This window comes from Sinocyclocheilus rhinocerous, unplaced genomic scaffold (assembly GCF_001515625.1).
Source record: "Sinocyclocheilus rhinocerous isolate Xijiao unplaced genomic scaffold, SAMN03320098_v1.1 scaffold568, whole genome shotgun sequence".
Classification (NCBI taxonomy): Eukaryota; Metazoa; Chordata; class Actinopteri; order Cypriniformes; family Cyprinidae; genus Sinocyclocheilus; species Sinocyclocheilus rhinocerous.
Window position 1 is genome coordinate 945,960 of NW_015652173.1, and position 19,103 is coordinate 965,062.

Genomic DNA, 19,103 nt, shown 5'->3' on the forward strand with positions numbered 1-19,103 from the left:
TTTCTTTCTTTCTTTCTTTCTTTCTTTCTTTCTTTCTTTCTTTCCACAGTCCACAGTGTTCCCCCGATATGTGTCCCAGTTCCCTTCGCTTCTTCTCCCAGTTTGAGAGCGGGAACCTGCGAAAAGCCATTCAGGTCCGCAGGTGAGACTCTTGCATTACAATACAGCACACGTACACAAGCACACACACACACACAAACATGTACTGCAGACAGCTCGCCGAGTGCCCTTGGGCCTCATTTGTAGTGCATTCGCAATCACACTCTCTCTCTCGTTCTTATGTTTCTACTCTTTCAGCAAGCTTGTCCCGTCAATGCATGCAAGATCAAATCAAAGATGCTGTCTACAGAGCAGTTCCGATGCGCTTAAATAAAAGAGCCGACGTTATATTTTTCCAAATGAAATGTGGCGGCGTTACAACAGATAGGGATGGAGTGAGAGATTTCTCTCTGTCATTTACGTAACACGTTTCTCAGTCTCTCTCTCTCTCATTACTTCTCTCCTATTCTCTCTTACGCCCACTTTGTCTGATTTTCTCCTGTCTGTCTCTCTTTTGCACTCTCTCTTAGTCATGAATATGATTTGATTCTCAATGCTGATGTCAACTCATCTGCACACTGTCAATGGTTCTATTTTGAAGTAAGTGGCATGGTGGACGGCGTGCCTTATCGTTTCAACATCATCAATTGTGAGAAAGGAAACAGCCAGTATAACTATGGTAAGCCATACAGTAGCAACTTACTATAAAGCCATGTGATTTACACAAGTAGGACATCCTGTTCTTGGATCAGCACATATTGTTACAGGCACCAGAGTTACTATACTTCACCTCAAATCACCCCAGATTGATCCAGGAGCATGTTCTACTTTGTTGCATGAGGGTTATAATATCTATTTTTAGTGCCACCTACCAAGATTGAAGATGTATGTTCTTCGATTGTTCTAGATGGCATTGATTTTGACACAACCATCTTCTCTCAAAATAAATACATTTCCCCACCGGCACCAGCACAGCTAGCTTAAGAAGATGCCACAGTGGTAGCAGCTAAATCATATCTTAGCCTCACATTGCTCTCAGACAGAGCGGTGGGCCCGAGCAGCTCTTAAATCTGACACCAGCCGTATATCCCAGAAAAATACAGTGCTTCAGTATTTCTGAGTTCCTCCCCCGATAAAGCGTTTTCAATGGCCCTTGACTGCCTTTTCCTCATTTTGGTGTGCAGCTGGGCATTATAAGAGACTCGTGCTGCCCTGAAGTCAGTGTTTTATGTCTCTATATTAAATGAGATGTCCTTTACTGTTGACCTTATTTGAGTTCGAGTAAAACTTAGTCCCAACAAACATCTACTTTGAAGGGAATGCATTTCAGGGCACCTTTCTTCCTCTAGGAGTCAATGTTCTGGAGAAATGCAGTGTTCAGCACATTGGTTTTAACAAAGGAAGGTCCAAACATTTCATTGAAAACAGAAGATTTAGTCATTTTAGATGAAAATATTTATTTATTTAAATAAATGTAAGCTGTTCAGGTGATTTTAGCTTTCCTCATACAATATTGTTGAACTATTTTGAATTGAACTTAATTACTTTGCATATTGCAATGAGTGAAATCTAAATGTCCTGTTATCAAGATTGCTTTTTATAGATTGATATTGATTTGAGGATATTTTTGACCCTAGCTGTAAAAACCCAGCTAAAAAGCAGCTCTTAAATCTGACACCAGCCGTATATCCCAGAAAAATACAGTGCTTCAGTATTTCTGAGTTCCTCCCCCGATAAAGCGTTTTCAATGGCCCTTGACTGCCTTTTCCTCATTTTGGTGTGCAGCTGGGCATTATAAGAGACTCGTGCTGCCCTGAAGTCAGTGTTTTATGTCTCTATATTAAATGAGATGTCCTTTACTGTTGACCTTATTTGAGTTCGAGTAAAACTTAGTCCCAACAAACATCTACTTTGAAGGGAATGCATTTCAGGGCACCTTTCTTCCTCTAGGAGTCAATGTTCTGGAGAAATGCAGTGTTCAGCACATTGGTTTTAACAAAGGAAGGTCCAAACATTTCATTGAAAACAGAAGATTTAGTCATTTTAGATGAAAATATTTATTTATTTAAATAAATGTAAGCTGTTCAGGTGATTTTAGCTTTCCTCATACAATATTGTTGAACTATTTTGAATTGAACTTAATTACTTTGCATATTGCAATGAGTGAAATCTAAATGTCCTGTTATCAAGATTGCTTTTTATAGATTGATATTGATTTGAGGATATTTTTGACCCTAGCTGTAAAAACCCAGCTAAAATCTTTTTTTTGTTTTTGTGATTTACTGTTTTCTAAATAAAATCATCCTTCATTAGGTAAAGAACATTCTATGAAAATGTAACCTTGATATCTTTAATACTGACTGAGTAAAGCCATGTCAAAGATTTGAAATCATAGTGAAATTAATAGTTTAAATCAAATTTTGATGCTTGTTATATCATAATTAGTTTTTGAGCCTGGATTTCACAGACAGGGTCATTTTTTTTTAACCAGTATTGTCATCAAGAGAAATGGCTTGCTTCAAAATAATTTGAATATAATATAGAGAATATTAGTTTTGGAGTTGGTAAGATTTGTTAATGTTTTTGAAAGATATGCTCTCATATGCTCGCCAAGGCTGCATTTATTTGGCCAAAAATACAGGAAAAACTGTAAAATTGTGAATTTTTATTACGATTTCAAATAAATATTTTGTATTTTAATTTATATTAAAATGGAATTTATTCAGCATTGATGGCAAAGCATAATTTTCAGCATAATTACTCCAGTTTTTAGTGTCACATGATGCTTCAGAAATCATTCTAATATACTGATTTGCTGCTCAAGAAACATTTCTTATTAGTTTTAAAGTGTTTATTTGAAATATAATTTTTTTGCAATGTATTACACATCTTTATTGTCCCCTTTGAACAATTTAATGCATCCTTACTGACTCTAAACTTTTAAACTTTTTTGCAATTGGCATTGCCACATTAAAAACTCTTTGGTGTTGGTGATTGATATTGTGCAAAAGCTAACAACCTGAATGTTTAGCAATTACGGAATGACCTTTAAATGACTGAATGTTTGACGTGGTTTATAACTGTATGATTGTGGGATGTTTCAGGCATGCAGCCTGTGCTGTATTCTGTTAGGGAGGCGCTGGAGGGCAGACCACACTGGGTGCGGACAGGCTCTGAAATCTGCTATTACAGGTACTTCACTTCCTTGTTGTACTGCACTTTTTCTCGATGCATTCTATTCTTTAGTCAAGATATTGCACGTAGGCCTATAGAATCTAATTGTGGTTTTGACTTCCACAGAAATCATTTCTGTGCTAGAAGAGGTAAAAAAAGTTCTTTCTACACGCTGACATTCACGGTGACCTTTCATCATGAAGATGACGTGTGCTACTTGGCCTACCACTACCCTTATACCTACACCACCCTTCAGGTGCTTGATATGAGCCACTTTGTATGAATATTAGGGCCGGGATGTCCCACTTATCTCCAGAATCAATATCAAGATATTCAGGAGCTGACTCTATGTATTGTGATTTGTAAGAATTATGATTCTACAAATATTGTGATTTGATATTGAATTTTTTTGCTATTTTTATTTGCTAGACCACGGGAAAAAGTTGAATCTGTACACAATGTATAAGATGTCAAATTTGCTAAAACATTTCATCACATAACTTTGTGATTTTTATTTTAGAAGCAATAATAATGGTGCAACGCCAAAATCATGTTTATTTAACTGAAAACCAAAGCTGAAAATAAAATTTATTTTATAAGTTAATTAATAATCAACACTCAAATAAAAACTGAGTTGTATATAACCATTTAAATTGCACATAAGGCAATTTTTATATAACCTTTTCTTTAATAATGTAAATTGTGTTTCTTTAAAAAGTAAACATTTCAATAATAAAGACTTGTTTTCATGACAAGTATATACAAACATACATTAAACAATAATGAAGACATCAGGTTAAGTAAAAATATAATAAATATGTAATATAGAGCATATATTTATTGCAAATTATGAAGGCAGCAGGTTAATTAAAATATAATATAGGTTAAGTAAAATAAAAATATAATAATATGGAATATAGTGTGTGTATTTATCACAGTTTTTTTGCTGAGGTAAATATAAGCCATTATATGAGTAATGATACATATCAGTAAGTGCTGTTTCTTTTAACATACATTATGTTTTTAATTAATGTTTATTGTGCTGTAACTAGTAGTAAAGAGGAAGAGATGATCAGTTCATGTGCACTTAAACTCAGGTGCTACAGAGAAATGTCATTGAAGATCATCAAAATCACATTATTATGTGTGAATTTTGTTATAAAATTAACAATTTAAAAGCTGAGACTGTTTCATATCAAAAGTAACAAAGCAATTTGCAATTATCGGATCGTGATGTTTATGATTTCAGCCTTCCAAAATAATAATAAAAAAAATTTGGTTACCAAAATTCTGGTGCATCACTAGTCATAATGGCTAAAGACTAAAGCAAATGTATTTACAATTCTTCTCTAGACCCATTTGAAAATGTTGGAGAAGTCTGTAGACCCACAGAAAGTTTTCTTCAGGCAACAAAACCTCTGCGACACGCTGGCGGGAAACTCCTGCTCCTTAGTCACGATCACAGCCTGCCCCACTTCCAGAGCCTGGAAACATCTGCACCAGCTGCGTAAGTCTCACACTAAAACTCGCAATGAGTCAGATTTATGCTCTTGTGTGTCGACACACCTGTGAACTGAGCATCTGATCTGATGCTGCTTTGGGTTTGTATTCAGCAGTGAATCTGTGAGTGTGTGTGTGTGTGTGTGTGTGTGCTCGTACAGTCTGGCAGATCTTCAAGGCTCTCGGAGCATCTGAGCTTTGACACCTCCTGTCAGAGGAGGAGTTGAGGAGCTTCAGTGTGGGTGGGTGGATGTATGTGGGGAGGACACCGTTAGATGGGATGACAGTGCTTGAATCACTACCTGAAGCATATGTTATGCCAGGAGACAAAAAGTTAAAAGAGCTAGGAGAGCACATATGGATTGAGAGGATGTCAATTTTTTTTTTTTGGTAGTTGCTTCAAAGGCAACATGAAATCAAAACGTAGCCTTTTTACTTGTTTGTATTCAGCAGTGAATCTGTGAGTGTGTGTGTGTGTGCTCGTACAGTCTGGCAGATCTTCAAGGCTCTCGGAGCATCTGAGCTTTGACACCTCCTGTCAGAGGAGGAGTTGAGGAGCTTCAGTGTGGGTGGGTGGATGTATGTGGGGAGGACACCGTTAGATGGGATGACAGTGCTTGAATCACTACCTGAAGCATATGTTATGCCAGGAGACAAAAAGTTAAAAGAGCTAGGAGAGCACATATGGATTGAGAGGATGTCAATTTTTTTTTTTTGGTAGTTGCTTCAAAGGCAACATGAAATCAAAACGTAGCCTTTTTACTTATACCCTTGTCTTATTGTTTGATTTGCCAGTGTACGTTATAAAAAAAAAAAAAAGTTTTCATAATATAACTTTCATAAGGGTGGGTGGATGTATGTGGGGAGGACACCGTTAGATGGGATGACAGTGCTTGAATCACTACCTGAAGCATATGTTATGCCAGGAGACAAAAAGTTAAAAGAGCTAGGAGAGCACATATGGATTGAGAGGATGTCAATTTTTTTTTTTTGGTAGTTGCTTCAAAGGCAACATGAAATCAAAACGTAGCCTTTTTACTTATACCCTTGTCTTATTGTTTGATTTGCCAGTGTACGTTATAAAAAAAAAAAACAGTTTTCATAATATCACTTTCATAATATCTCTACGGAAACATTTTCTTTTGTGAGACAAAAAGACAATTAATAAAAATGTATGTTAAATAGTATGAATAAAATATTAAAATATTGATTTTTTTTGTTTATTTGTTGGTTTGTTTGACTCTGATGATCCAAAAATGAAAAACAAGTGATAGTGAAAGTAATATTTATTCATTTTATTTATTTATTTTTCTGTTATTAGTATTTGTTGTTTTTAAGGCACTCAGATCATCTGAACACAATTTATTAAATGAAACACTTAAATCATACAAAAAATGTATATCTATATATATATATATATTATTATTTTTTATTTTTTTATTTTTTTTTGTGTGTGTGATTTTTATTTTTATTTAAATGTATTTTCTTTTAGAGACCTGGAGCATCTAAATATAATTTATTTATTAATTTTATTTATTTTACTATGATTTTTAGTTATTGTCTTCATGCCACTTGGAGCATGTGAAAAGCATTATTTTAATGTAATAAAAATAATACCAAAATGTATTTATTTATTTATTTATTCATTCATTCATTTTTAAGGTACTTTTTTTGTTTTTCAGGCACCTCTGAAGCATCTAAACTTTTTTTTTTCTTCTTTTTTTTTTCTAAAAGTTAAATGAATTGATCGTCTTTTTGCTTTTATTAGATAAATCCAGTTGTAAACAGACACACAGATGCTTAAACATCCTTGTGCAGTGACACAGATCACATAAAGCACATTTATGAAGCATCTAGCAAAAGCACTTGGTGGTTCCTGTCTTGAATCGGTAATCACACCCGCTCTTGCATTAGTGCTGACAGGTGTGACTGTCAGCAGCAGAGATAAATGTCTCAGACTGAAGGAAGATCTAGAGCAGTGGTGTCAAACTCAGTTCCTAGAGGGCCGCAGCCGTGCATAGTTTAGTTCCAACACACATACCATGTAGTTTTCAAATAAGCCTTAATGACTTGATTAGCTGGATCAGGTGTGTTTAATTAGGGTTGCATCTAAACTGTGCAGGGCTGTGGCCCTCCAGGAACTGAGTTTGACACCCCTGATCTAGAGGGACACGCTGGGACATGCTGACCCAGCTGTGGGCCACTTCCACTGGGTGGCACGGTGCTCACCAAACCCTCGTCTCCTGATGAATATGGAGGCGAGACATCTGCAGCTTGATCCCTATAGACTGACGCAGAGCATCTGGCTCAGCTAGGGGTGGAGGGATGGCCCGTTCTGATCAACCGACTGCTGACAGTCCCCAAGACACTCTGACATACTGCAAAGTGACCTGTTGACAATTCCCAATGACAGTCTTACACAGTGACCTGTTCGCTAACTTGGAACTTGTGCCGTTGATCAAAGACTGTCAGTTATTAGCTCGTTTAAATTAGCTATGCCTGAACTCTGTGTGTGTGTGTGAGAGAGCGCATTTGTGTATGTTAGTGTAATCAAATCACATAATGAAAGCACACATATGGACTTTATTCAGGAATTTGATGGCTAATGAAATCAGTGACATGGAAATGACTTCCCATAATTTTAATTCAGGCGCTGCTTTAATTGTTTTAACAGCATTAGACTTTGAATATGACTCATATCATAGCATTTTAAAGCCTCCGGGACTTTAGATTATTGTAATTTATTTTTTTGCAGATAGAGGTCTTGCTATTTTCACACCCTAATGATCTGCATATCTGCAATTATAAAATAAAAAAATTGTAATAGAATCCATTGTTGGGGTTACTTTTCAAATTAACATGTTGTATTGCATTTCTCGTAAAAAAAAAAAAAAAAAAAAGTTTCCGCTTAGGACAAAGGTAATTGTGACGTATTCTTGTGTTTGCAACTTTATCTCACAGTTATGGCTTTATTTATTTATTTATTTTTGTCTTTAAATCTTGCAATTGCGACTATTTTTTCTCAAAAGTGTGGTTTTTATATACCACAAGTTTAACATTATGTCTCACAGTTGTGACTTTTCTCAAAGTGATTTTATACCTTAAAATTATATTAATAATTATCTCAATTGCGACTATTTTTCGCAAAAGCATGGTTTTTATATATCACAAGTATAACATTCTCACAGTTGTGACTTTTCTCAAAGTGTGATTTTATACCTTATAATTGTAAAAATAATTCTTGCAATTACGACTATTTTTTGAAAAAGCAGTTTTTATATATCACAGGTATAACATTGTTTAGCACAGTTGTGACTTTTCTCAAAATGCGATTTTTATATCTTAATATTGTAACAATAATTCTCACAATTGTGACTATTTTTCTTAATGTTTAATTTTATATCTCATAATTATAACATTATAACATTGAGCGACTTTTTTGCTCAAAGTGTGATTTTTATATATCACAATTGCAACACTATTCTCGCAATTGCGACTAATTTTCTCAGTGTTTTTATATCTCACAATTATAACATTACTTGCAATTGTGACAATTTTTTCTAAGCGTGACTAAGCAAAATTGTAGCATGATTTCTCGTAATAATGACTTTTTCTTAGCCAGCCTCATTGGAAATACGTGCCTCTAGGTACTTTTCTGCAAAACTGAAAAAACGTACCTATATGTACGAATCACTGCAGTTTCCAGTTGAAATGAACACTGGAGGCAGTAAACTCCGACACCTTTTATTCATTTTCACAACGCATGATTTACAGGTCCACAGTTTCGATTAATAATGCGTAATTTTCGCACAATTCCATGAAGAATATTATGTTATGACTTCAATAAAATGTATATATGCTGCAATATTTGAAAACTGACATTTTTGAATGTTAGCAACTTAGCGTCACATATCCAGCTTCATATGTATGGGTTTTCATAGGCAGTAGGTTTGTTCGGTAGCTCACGCAGTACAGAGATGCACTTGTCTTGAGAGGTAAAGAGCTCCGGTACAAATCCCGTGAAATTACGGTTCGACAAAACCGTTCAAATCTGCATATAAGGAAGTTCAAATGGCATGGTTGCATCAACAAGTGCGTTTTGTATCGGTTTTGCATTTGTTAACACTGTCGGGTAGGTTTAGGGTTGGGTTTGGTGTAGGGCATATTTCCAAAACGATAGAGCATTAACTTTAAGTGATAGTCCCCGGATATTTGAATTCTGAACCGCTGCAATATGTACCTGAAGTGGTTATGAGCACTCTTTGCAAGCTTTCTAGTCTATAATCCAATTAAAATGTAGAACTTTGTTTTTCGGCCACACACGCGTTGCAAAGTTTTGGGAATGACGTCTGCATATTTATGCGGGATTCACTCTTGAAGTAGCAGCGATTGACATAGTGATAACCATAGCAATAGACGGGACAAAATATGTGAAAATGTGCATTAAGACTAGAGCACCCTCACTAATTTCAGAAGCACCCTCAGTGATTATTTCTGGAACCTGGTTGATACGCTTTTATTGCAAAACTATATACAAAAACAACAAAATACAAAATCACAAAATAAAATAATTGAATAAATGCATATTTACAATTTAAGCACTTAACTAAAATAAGTTGGCTATTAATAAAATAAATAACTAGGGAAGGCTGACTATAATCAGCTTGCTTCCATTTAGTGAGATAAGCCTACTCCTCACCTGAATTAGAAAAAAAGCTCTTCGGTCTTCAGTGATGCACGCCCCTGATATCAACGTAATAAAAAACGTGCCAGGGTCACGTATTGAACCTGTGTTTTAGCGCCACTCACTGGACATTTCACTTTGAAACTGCCGTGAAACGTGCAGTAAGTTATGTGTTGCAGAAAAGTACCTAGAGGCACGTATTTTTATGAGACTGGGTTGCTTTTTTCGTAATTTCATAATTATTTTTCATAATCTTACTGTTACTGTTTCTCATATTTGAGACCCATAACACATTAACACGACACAACATCAAATACAATTCAATCTGAATAGAATACTGTATGCATATTTATTGTTAAAAATTATTTTAGCAAAATTGAACATTAGCCAATTTGGATAATAAAACCAAACAAGTGAGCTGTATCTTATAAGAGGCCAGATCATCAGAATGCTGGTATGATATTTATGTCAATTAATGCATAGAATACATTTGCAAATGTAACTTAAAATCATTCTTAAATTCTATCTATTCTATCTCAAATCGTTCATTTGTTCTATCTATCTATCTATCTGTCTATCTGTCTATCTACCTGTCTGTCTGTCTGTCTGTCTGTCTGTCTATCACTCTATCTATCTGTCTATCTATCATTCTGTCCATTGTTTTTTGTTTGTTCTATGCGTCTATTATTCTGTATCATTTCTCTGTCTATCATTGTCTATTGTTCTATCATTCTATCTCTTTATGTTGTTCGTTCGTTCTTTCGCTTGTTCTATCTGTCTGTCTGTCTGTCTGTCTATCTGTCTATCCATCTATCCATCCATCTATCTATCTATCCGTCTATCTGTCTGTCTGTCTGTCCGTCCGTCCGTCCGTCCGTATATCGCTCTATATATTATTCTATCTATCGTTCTATCTATCATTCTGTCCATTGTTTTTTGTTTGTTCTATCAGTCTATTATTCTGTATAATTTCTCTGTCTATCATTGTCTATTGTTCTATCATTCTATCTCTTTATGTTGTTCGTTCGTTCTTTCGCTTGTTCTGTCTCTATCTATCTATCTATCTATCTGTCTGTCTATCTATCTATCTATCTATCTATCTATCTATCTATCGTTCGATCTATCATTCGATCTATCGTTATATCGTTATATCTATCGTTATATCGTTATATCTATTGTTATATCGTTCTATCTATCGTTATATCGTTCTATCTATCGTTATATCGTTCTATCTATTGTTCCGTCTATTGCTTTTTGTTTATTCTATGTCTATTGTTCTGTATCATTCACTCTATCATCATTGTCTATTGTTCTATCATTCTATCTCTTTCTATCATTAGTTTGTTTGCTCTTTTGTTCTATCTATCGTTCGTTCGGTCTGTCTGTCTGTCATTCATTTGTTCTGTCTTTCTTTCTGATATCAGTCTCTCTATCCATCTATCATCATTCTTTCTATTGTTCTGTCATTCTATCCAATTTATAAAAGACCCTGTAAACAATTTAAAATGAACATACATTTATAAGTTTAACCCTGTCCTCGTAAACTGTACACATATGGCGGCAGTCTGTGGCAAAATGTGGCAACAAACTCTGACATTTGCCTGTTGGAGGATTACACCTTAATTAGCACGTGGGGGTTTAGCAGCGTTAGCACATGAGCGTTGCCTTTACACATAGTGGGATTTTCATAATCACTTTACAATTTCTCTCCAGATGCAGGACTTATGTGAACTCCCGTCCGCTGCATTATTGAATTAAAGGCTTCAGATATGATTAACTGTAATCATGGTGCCCCACATCAATCACCACAAACAAATTAAGCCGCTTTTATAAGCCAGTAGTGATTATGTGGTGTAATGCGGGGTCACGGATTGTTTCTGTGTGTGTAAGAGAGAAAGCGACTGGACATCGCTGTGGAATGAGGATGTGTTAATATGACACATCAGACGAGCCATGGCAGCTTTTGTTTAGTATTAAAGTTGTGCAGCTGACCAGTAGAACAACATGGATTAAAGTAGCAGCAATTGAACCGGATGAACTTAACGGCTTAATTTGCAGTTGGTATTTGCATAACTCTCACAGACTTCTAATTAAACAAATCCCTTTGATGAGCTGTACCTGCAAACAACACCAGCTTACTTTACATTTACACTTTTATGCTATTTCTTACAAAAGCGGGAGTGAAGATGTCTTGCGGCACTCCCTAAGTAACAAAGATGTCACGTTATATAAAGAAAACAATTTTAGTTGGTTGTCATTTGTGTGCGCTGCCTTGAGGTGTATATCACTAGACAGACAGTTTATAATTTTATAAAATTATGTATTTGGGACATTTTGTGTGCTATGCAAGAAATGAAACTTTTTATATTAAGGAATATTTTTATATTCCCCTGAGCGAAAAAAATATAAACAAAAAAACAAACAACTGGAAATAACCAGGAATTGTAAAATTGTGATTTCAGGGCATGTAAATTAATTAAAAAATAATTAAAAAATAATGAAATTAGTGGAAGAGTTTATTCTTAAAGTACACTTTTTTTGTTATACATTTTAACAAACAAACAAACAATAAATAAATAAATTTCTGCATTTAGCATAAATGTATTATTATATTGAATAATAGCAACACTGAATAATAATAATATAATATTGAATTCTTCTTATTGATGATGATGATAGTAATAATAATAAAAAGAAGAAATTCAATATATTATTATTATTCAGTGTTGTTGTTCAATATAATTATAATAGTCATTATTATTTAGTAATGTATATTATTATTATTATTATTAGTAGTAGTAGTAGTAGTATAGTAATAATAATAATAATAATAATAATAAAGTCATTATTATTTAGTAATGCATATTATTATTATTATTATTATTATTAAAAAAAACATTTGTGTTATGAAAAAGGCATGACACAATTACATAACCACATATACATTTATTTGGCTTGGCTGTAAAAAAAAAAAAAAATGTTTTCCTGCCGTTGACAATTTAGAAAAGCCCTTTGAGCGTGTGTAACAGAAATACAGGGCTCTTATCTGCTAGTCACATTGCCCAGGCCTTCTGCTGACAGTCAATGATAAATCCTATTTTCAATACCTGCCTCTACATTAACAGAGTCTGTCCTCCATTGGCATGCATCCTGCAGCCTACATGCTTCTTTCTTCCTCTCTCTTTCAAAATCGCCATCTGTACTGACGCTCTGTCCTTCATGTTCACACAGTCTCTTCAAATAGACATCTTAACCCCTATTTCACCCACAGTCCACTGAACAGAATCCAGAAACTGGGCTACGGTATGTGACAATAATGACTTCGCTGGTCGGTTTTCCCCTTTTTTCAACTGAAATGCTGCTGGAGATGGAAAGATCTCTGAACCCTGATTCTTATATGACATTTGTAAATAATAGCCTGTCATTATATTTTAGGCAGAAAGAGATTGTGAAATTTGAGGACACATTTTAACATGCAGAATTTGATTTAGCATCTTTATGCTTCCATGAGATTATTTTGATGCAATGATCGAGTTATTTAGTTAAAAATGTTTTATATTGAAGATTGTATGTTTTACATAAGATTTTATGTTTTATATTTTATATTTCTATATTGTCAGTGGTCTCATGAAAATATCATTTAAAAATTATAATTTAAATATCAAAATATCATTTAATATAATTTTTTTTCTAAGTCTGGAAAGCCTGGAAATAATTTTTAAGACATTAGTGAAAAACGTAAGAAATCTCTTTAGTCAAAATAATTTTATAATATATATATATTACAGCTAATACACTTTTTGTAGTTATGTTCAGCTGTGAAATATTTAAATATGTAATATTTATATTTAATAAAATATTTGAAGTATGGCCTTTCCAAACCCGTAAGACCTTCGATCATCGTCGGAACACAAATTAAGATATTTTTGAAAAAACCCATCAAAATGTAAACATTTTGAAGTCATTGAAAACGATAGTTTTGAGAATATGTTTGAGATCGCAAATATGAGCCAGAGACCATGGACAATTTTAAGGGTATAATAATATGAGATTCCTTTGTTACTGTATGTTGATACTCAAGAAAAGTGTAGGAGTTTAAGTCTAAGTCTAGGTCTGTCCCTAAGTCTAAGAATGCCACTTCTTCTTATAAATCTGACGACTGGGAAACATTTCATACTCTAGTGGATCTTTATGGAAATCGACTATACTCAAAGAACCCATGAAACCTGTATTTTTTCTCCACATAATGTGCAGTATCATAAGCCCCACTTTCAAAAGCCTTTCCTTTGAACATCTTAAGTGCCGTTCAACAGGGGCACATAAACCTGGCTGTTTAAACCCTGACACACACCACACATTCAGAAGTGATCACGTACACACACACACAAATGGGACCAGCATGTTTTTAGGCAATGTCAGTGGGAGGTAAGTTTGCTCAGATAGCCCTGAAGCAGCAGGAGAGACAAATACACAAAAAGGAGTTTTTGTGCCCTCTCATCTCCCTCGTTCCTTTATATTTTCTGTTTTCACTTCTCTTGCTCTTTCTCTGTATACTGTTTGGGTTTAAGTCGACTGTGTGCCAAAGACACCTCCGTACAAGGAGTGAAAGCCCAGCTCTTAAAGGATTGGGCTGTACTCTTCCCACTGGGAGCGTGGGAAGATTGATTTGTGTGGTAGCGGCAGAGAGATCTAACGAAGGACTCCATTCTCTTGTAGCTTCACGAAGCACTCCCACGTCTTTGTACACTCACTTTGCGTGTGTGGCAAACAACGTATATTTTATTGGGCACTTAGCGGTGTAAACATGTAAATGGGATCAAGGCAGAAATACACATGGAATGGATATGTGGAGGTTTCTTTTCACAGATGGATAAAAATAGCTCCATTTGGCTTATTTGCGCAGTGCACTTTGCTGTTGGATGTAGAATGGAGGAAACAGTAGTTTATTGCACAAAAACGTTCGTTTACTGGTAGTATGGAGTAGTGACAAATGGATGTGCAGGAATACAAGTGAGCGAGTGTGATGAAGGACAGATGGAGGGAGAGTTGAAGTGGAGAGGACAGAGGGTTTGCAGGCAGGACTTCATCAGGAGATCAGCCGAACGCATCGAGGGCCTGAAGTCTCTGATTCCGACTCAAATTAGAATTTAAATGATCTCAGTTTTTGCGGTACTAGAGCAGTCGGCTCTTGAGGGGAATTGAGCGTGTGCACCAAGCTGATGTGATATTTATCAAGCATATTTTATCTTTAGGACACTTTTGTCAGGGATACCTGCGTCTTCTCAGTATTGTTATAGTTATTTTCAGCACTGAAACTATCATGCTCCACAATCAACTTACATGCGTAAGGGTCAATAATGCGACACATTATGTACATACTGTCAGGGAGTCATCACAGTCACTTCAGTCACCATCCAGGATAATTACCCGATCACAGTCACCTGAGTTCTGATCACCCGCACCTGCTGTCACCAATCAAGCCACACTACAAATACACACACAGCACAGCCACTCACTGTCCGGTCTACCGTTCACTCCTACGAATGGTTTTTGGTACTTATACTGCAAATATATATTCTTAAGGACATCAAAACCTAAAATAAAACTCCAGAAAGGTGTAAAATATGGGACCTTATTTGTAATAAGGTTTTATTACCTTATAATTTTTTATTACCTTAAAATTTATAATTTGTTATGGAAAAATAATGTGATTTAAAATATTTTAACGCAGACCTGTTCGTTATACATTTCGAACAAATGACTGCTGAGTTGACAAACAGCAGGCAACAACTCACAACAACATCACACGAGTGCTGTTTTTGCCTTGAATAGGATGAGTGCAAATGTGATTTTAAACAAGTTCAGTAGTGTTATATTTTAAATAGGCTAAAATATTGTCTGTTTTGCTCAATTTTGCCAATGAAAATATTTACTGTAAAGCCACAGAACTGTTGAGCGTCTCTGTGCCACACAGCAGTGATTCGTTTCTGAATGAATCCACATTTCGAATTAAATATTTCAAAATAAAATATTTCTTTCTAAATCTACTTTTTGTGATATCTACTTCATTTTTCTAATTTAACACAATAGTGGCTTTAAATGGTCTTTTGGGGGTATTTTCACAGGCAAATGTAATTAAATTAATTAAATTTGAGTTTAAGGGCCAGTTTTACTAACAGCTTGCTCCAGCGGAACCGTCTTTTGGCGATAAAATAGTAATGTCAGGTTTTACTAAAGACACGCAGTGAATAATTAAGGCGTGGACACAGCTATTTTTGCACCTGACTTTATTGAATATGCATTTGTAGGAGTTTCCCTTTCAGACGCAAAATTTATGGGAGGAGAGTATTAAAATGAACCACGCAACGGGATTTACTAACGTTTGCGCTCATCAAATTACTGGTATTTTCGCCATTATTTTTCACCCCAAAAAAAGCGCTTGAAATGACTGCAATTATTGTTGCTAGGAGGAGGCACCACAGAGAACAGAGAGTATGTGGTAGAAGGGAAAGGATTTTTTCCACGCGTATTAATTTATTTGGAATGCCAGAAGAACACATTCTCCAAACATTGTTTGCCAAGCCATGTTATTTGTAATTTGCTTCAGGAAATAAAAGATGACTTGGAACCCTCAACTAGGAGTCACGAAATACCAGGGGCACATTCAAGCTCAAACCGGTGCACAACGTTTTGCTACGGTTTCCGGGTTGAACGACATGCTTCCTGGAAACGGTGTGCAACGGGGTTTGAGATACGTTTTCTCTTGTTTGGTGGGTGTGTCAAAAATGTCAGCCCAATCAGCAGCAACATGTATATAAACCACGCGGTATTAAAGAGACACAAGCTCGCACAATGGGTCCACAAGTCATAGTAGAAGTTTCTACATCCCTATGATGCTGTAAATAAGCTGACACAAATCTTGCTATGGCTGTTGTATACACACTGATGCACATACTGCTATATACAGTGGGAATTTGTAAGTAAATGTAATTAAAAATCAATTCACAAGAGCAAGTATATTGTATGGAACGATATTCCGGACAATTTTCAAAAGGAATTGCAAATTGTATTTTCAATTGCGTTTTCAATATGTGGACGCATAAATTGTGACATAATCCAAATGCAATTGCAAATCCTGCATTACCGTTTGCATTTTCTCTTTCGCGAACGCACAGTGACTGCCAAATTTCAAATGAAAAAGCAAAGTCCATTTGCAACTGTATTTCCCATGTCTTAGGAGTTACGAGCCTGTCATATTTAAATAGCAATATTAATTACCACGTCTGCTTTTTCACTCTCGCTGCGTCGCGCATGTAACCTGCCAAAACTCAAATGGAATCGCAATTCCTTTTGCATTTGAATTTCCGATGTCTACATGGAAAGCTGCCAATCATCGTCAGGGGCGGGGCTATACTAGGGGGCGTGTTTGTATTGGGAGGTGACGTCACTCACAGACGACCGTGCCGAATGCTCTGATCAATGGAGGTAATCGGTAAAGGCTCCGCTAAAGGCAGCTAGCAATCAGTTTCGTACCTGTGTGAACGAATAGACAGTGCAACCTTCTTGGCACAATACATAATTATGTCTTTTTTACCCCAAATGTAGCGATTATCCCCTGCTAACAGCGGGAGCCACAACGGTACGCACAATAGGTCAATATTCACTATTAACCAAACGCTTTCACCTGTCTCAGCATCTCTCACTGTTTAGAATCAGAATCAGAATTAGCTTTATTCGCCAGGTGTGTGCAAACACACGAGGAATTTGTTGTGGTTTTTTTAAGGTGCTCCTAGTACATACATACATGCATACATACATATCTGACATGAGAACAGAAAAAAAAATACATTTAAATAGTAAAAACTTAACAATAAATAATGTGTATGAATCTGGAACAGTAGATTTATGTACAGATTTGTGCATTATTTAATCTATATAGAACTGTATAAATAAAGAGATATGCATATGTATTTGCATAATACTTGAGAAAGAGGCAATAATTAAGGATGTAGAATGAATTACGGAAATGAATTACAGAATGCAGGTAATGATTCATATGTTAGCTGTTTAAGCTGGAGATGGCATGGGGGAAAAAACTGTTTTTATGCCTAGATGTTCTAGTGCACAGAGATCTGTAGCGTCTGCCTGAAGGGAGAAGTGCAAACAGGTTGTGTCCGGGGTGAGAGGGGTCTTTGATGATGTTTCCTGCCCGTTTTATATATAGTATTTAATAAACTATAATAAACTATTTTATATAGTTTACACTCACTTACACTTTTAATCCGTAATAGAGAGCGTGTCACACCTGCCTCAAGACCTTTTACCGTTTGCACTCCACTTGATGCACTTAAACAAACAGACAGTGCAAATCTATACTTATTTTCCACCTTACTTTATATTTTATTCAACCGTTTTAATCCGTTATGGAGTTCGCGTCCGGTACGTGGCACCAAAGCGTTGCGCCTGCCTCAAGATCTCTCACTAGTTACAGCCACTGGACACCGCGATTGATGCAGGTGATTTTTAATGTTATCTTGCCTTGGCTGTGGCGTGTTCTGCGACAGCTGCACCTAGATCTGACTGGTGAAGTGTCAAGTGGGGCAGGCAGAGTAAGTAAGAGTAGCAGCATTTTCTGTTTTGTCACATGCATCTATCGGATCGTAAACAGACTGAGAGATCTTGAGGCAGGTGCACATAGGCTATTAGATAGGAATAAGTCTTATAAGATATAGGTTGCAAATAGGTAAATACGTGTAGATTTGCACTGTCTGTTTGTTTAAGTGCATCAAGTGGAGTGCAAACGGTAAAAGGTCTTGAGGAAGGTGTGACACGCTCTCTATTACGGATTAAAAGTGTAAACAGTGAGAGATGCTGAGACAGGTGAAAAGCGTTTGGTTAATAGTGAATATTGACCTATTGTGCGTACCGTTGTGGCTCCCGCTGTTAGCAGGGGATAATCGCTACATTTGGGGTAAAAAAGACATAATTATGTATTGTGCCAAGAAGGTTGCACTGTCTATTCGTTCACACAGGTACGAAACTGATTGCTAGCTGCCTTTAGCGGAGCCTTTACCGATTACCTCCATTGATCAGAGCATTCGGCACTGTCGTCTGTGAGTGACGTCACCTCCCAATACAAACACGCCCCCTAGTATAGCCCCACCCCTGACGATGATTGGCAGCTTTCCATGTAGACATCGGAAATTCAAATGCAAAAGGAATTGCGATTCCATTTGAGTTTTGGCAGGTTACATGCGCGACGCAGCGAGAGTGAAAAAGCAGACGTGGTAATTAATATTGCTATTTAAATATGACAGGCTCGTAACTCCTAAGACATGGGAAATACAGTTGCAAATGGACTTTGCTTTTTCATTTGAAATTTGGCAGTCACTGTGCGTTCGCGAAAGCGAAAATGCAAACGGTAATGCAGGATTTGCAATTGCATTTGGATTGTGTCACAATTTATGCGTCCACATATTGAAAACGCAATTGAAAATACAATATGCAATTCCTTTTGAAAATAGTCCGGAATATCGTTCCATAATATTGTTTGCACATGTTTATTTACATTAAAGGCAAAATAACTGAAATAATAAGAGCACAAGTATAGATCTGGAACTTTTTTAAGTCTGTCTAAATATAATTTAGTAATTGCAATGTCTTCTGGTCCATATCCTTTCCTTAGGAAGGTGTGCTAGACACTGAT

The 19,103-nt window shown here is 35.9% G+C and overlaps 1 protein-coding gene across 1 annotated transcript in view; it reads left to right on the forward strand.

Annotated features, from left to right (window-relative positions):
* Positions 1–19,103, forward strand: part of LOC107714006 (cytosolic carboxypeptidase 4-like) — a 165,166-nt gene that overhangs the window by 56,000 nt on the left and 90,063 nt on the right. The window contains 5 exon segments of the mRNA XM_016519695.1: positions 50–142; positions 570–718; positions 3,144–3,231; positions 3,340–3,469; positions 4,567–4,720. Of these exon segments, the coding sequence (XP_016375181.1) occupies positions 50–142; positions 570–718; positions 3,144–3,231; positions 3,340–3,469; positions 4,567–4,720 (614 nt within the window).